A 2500-nucleotide genomic window follows, 5' to 3' on the forward strand; every position below is an offset into this window, starting at 1 on the left:
TATCTCACGTACACATCTGGACGACGTATTCGTGAGAAAACCCTCTCCTCAACAACTCCCATATAAAAGTTGGCAAAGAGCACACCAAGGGGAGAGCCCATCCCTACACCATCCTTCTGTATATATGTATGGCCCCTGTGTGTGGTAAAAGGGCCCTTCTTAGTACATACTTCAAGCAGAGTTCGGAGGGCCTCCTCGGAGATGTTTAGTGGAGTAGAAGGGTCCCTGTAGACTCTCTCCAGGATAAAGTCGATGGTCTCTCCAACAGGACCGTTAGTAAGAGGGGACTCCACATCCAATGAAGCGATGGTGCCACTTGTGGAGGACCCTTTTAGCTTATCCAGGACCTCAGTAGATGAGGCGACACTGTACACGTTTGGAACATAAGGGGTCAAGAGGCTGTTAAGACTTTTTGCCAGGTGGTAGGTCGGCGTCGGGCACTGGCTGATAATAGGTCTGAGTGGGTTGTCGTTCTTATGAGTCTTCACATTACCATATAGGTAACCAGGGCTAAAATCCCCAGTTATGGTCTGGAAGTGGACGGCGTTTGTTGCTGCATTAATTTTTTCAATTGTCTTGTTCGCCTCTCTCTTGATCTCTTCGATGGGGTTGTAGGAGAGCTTTTCAAACTTCGATGAATCTCCCAACATCAGGTCAAGTTTGCTGTGATACTCTTCCGTATCTATCAAGACAAAGGCAGCAGTCTTGTCAGCTCTCCTCACGGTCACATGTGCTTCCTTCCTCAGCTCCCTGGCTGCCTCCCTCATGTCACTGGAGACGATGGCACTGTTGTATCATCCACGATCCGTAAGGGCTTCAGCCAAGAGCAGGGGCTGGAGGTCATCAGTTGTTTTAAGGTCCCCTTTCTCCTGGTGACTAAGAATAGTCTATTAAAAGTTCAACTTCTAGCCTCTTATCTGTAGGTTTGGGGCGCGATATAAAGTGGCAGTTAAGCCAAGCCGGAGTATTTCATCCTGGATGGTTGTAGCAGTATAGGAGGAAATATTATTATATTCTTGCTTGGTTCCAGGGATACGGAGTTTGCCTCCATTAATGTCGATAAGTTTCTTGTGAATAGTCCGCAACCTCTTAGCCCAGTCACGCTCCTTAAGGGTACGGATAGCCTGGCGGATGTTGTCTGGGTATGCCAAGCTGTTGAGGGGAACATGGACAGCTTCTTCATGGTGGTCGTCTTCGTTGTCGTCACTGGATGCATCACTGCTAATGTTGGTATCATCAAGGGTAACAGATTCCAAACCTGATCTGTGAGGATTCCTTCTGATGTCTTCCCATTCCTCCACCAGGCAGTTCAGGCGCTCCAAGAGCTCACCTTTCACTTTATTCTTGTTACAGAGTTGTCTCTGGAGGAGAGACCTACGGAAATCACTGGTCCTTGGGTCATCTCGGGCTGAGGGGTCGTGTAGTCTGAAGTTTGTATATTTCGGTAGTAGACCCTCTTTCAGGCAAGTTTTGTTGAAAATAATGGCTGCCTTAGTTGCATTAATCTTATACTCCGTCTTCTCGATGGCTCTAATTATCTTCTTTTCAGGACTACTGCATACAGCCAGTAATTAAGCAAAATTCATCCTTCATGGTGGGTTGTCAAATTCAGTTAATAGGCGAGTCAAGGTTTTAATTTAAAATTCACAAATTAGGTAAGATTCACAATTCAGGTAAAATTCACAATTCAAGTAAAAGTATACAGAGAACAAGCTACGCGTTTCGGGAGTGCTGTCTCTCTTCCTCAGGCTTGAGTGTTGGAAACGATGAGATCTACGTCCTTATATATGGCAATTCTGGCTTAGTCAGAGAGGTAGCAAATTTTTCATTGGCTACCTCGAGTGTCATGGGCGGAGCAAATAGAATGGCTGATCCTCATTGGCTAAGCCGCTCGCCGAGAGAGGCTGTAGTAAAGTCAGACTGCCATCCCACTCACTCCTAGATGTGGAGTCACCATCTTGCCCTGTGGGAGCTGGGCTCTGATTGGTGGGAGTGCTCGCCGAGAGGGTATGTAGGCTAAGCAGGCTATCCTGTCGCTGATCAGTGCTGTTGGGGTTGTTTTTGTCTTGATCTGTTGGGTTGTCCTGGTTCGAGGTGTCATGGTTGGTTGGGTTATTTTTCCTTGTGTTGTTCCTTCGACAGGAGGGGAGGAGGAACATTTCCTGGGTAGTGTTGAGAGTCGGCTTTACTCTCTGAATAAGAAGAGCTTCAAGTATGCGAAGTCTCCTGCTATCTGTAGCATGGCCTATGATCTCGGTGTTCTTGATTATTTCCTTACGTTTGATGTTGTTATTGTGGACGTGGAGGGCGTGAGCTTTTACTGCACCTTATTGGACATGGCAAGACAGTCCCTTTGACAGACGCATGGTGGTCATTCCTATGTAACGTCCAGAGCATCCTGAAACAGGGCATAAGTAGGAATACACCACGTTGGTCTGTTTGAGAATATCCTGAGTCGGCGGGGCTGAGTTGTTCCTCATGATGAGAGACGGGCTCAAAG

At 47.1% G+C, this 2500-nt stretch overlaps 1 protein-coding gene across 1 annotated transcript in view; it reads right to left on the reverse strand.

The window, feature by feature from the left end:
* Nucleotides 1-767, reverse strand: part of LOC137626210 (uncharacterized) — a 1161-nt gene extending 394 nt beyond the window's left edge. Inside the window, exon 1 of the mRNA XM_068357285.1 lies at nucleotides 1-767. This exon is cut by the window's left edge and continues 394 nt beyond it. Within this exon, the coding sequence (XP_068213386.1) occupies nucleotides 1-767 (767 nt within the window).
* Nucleotides 768-2500: the final 1733 nt, after the last annotated feature.

Source organism: Palaemon carinicauda, chromosome 33 (genome assembly GCF_036898095.1).
Source record: "Palaemon carinicauda isolate YSFRI2023 chromosome 33, ASM3689809v2, whole genome shotgun sequence".
Lineage (NCBI taxonomy): Eukaryota > Metazoa > Arthropoda > Malacostraca > Decapoda > Palaemonidae > Palaemon > Palaemon carinicauda.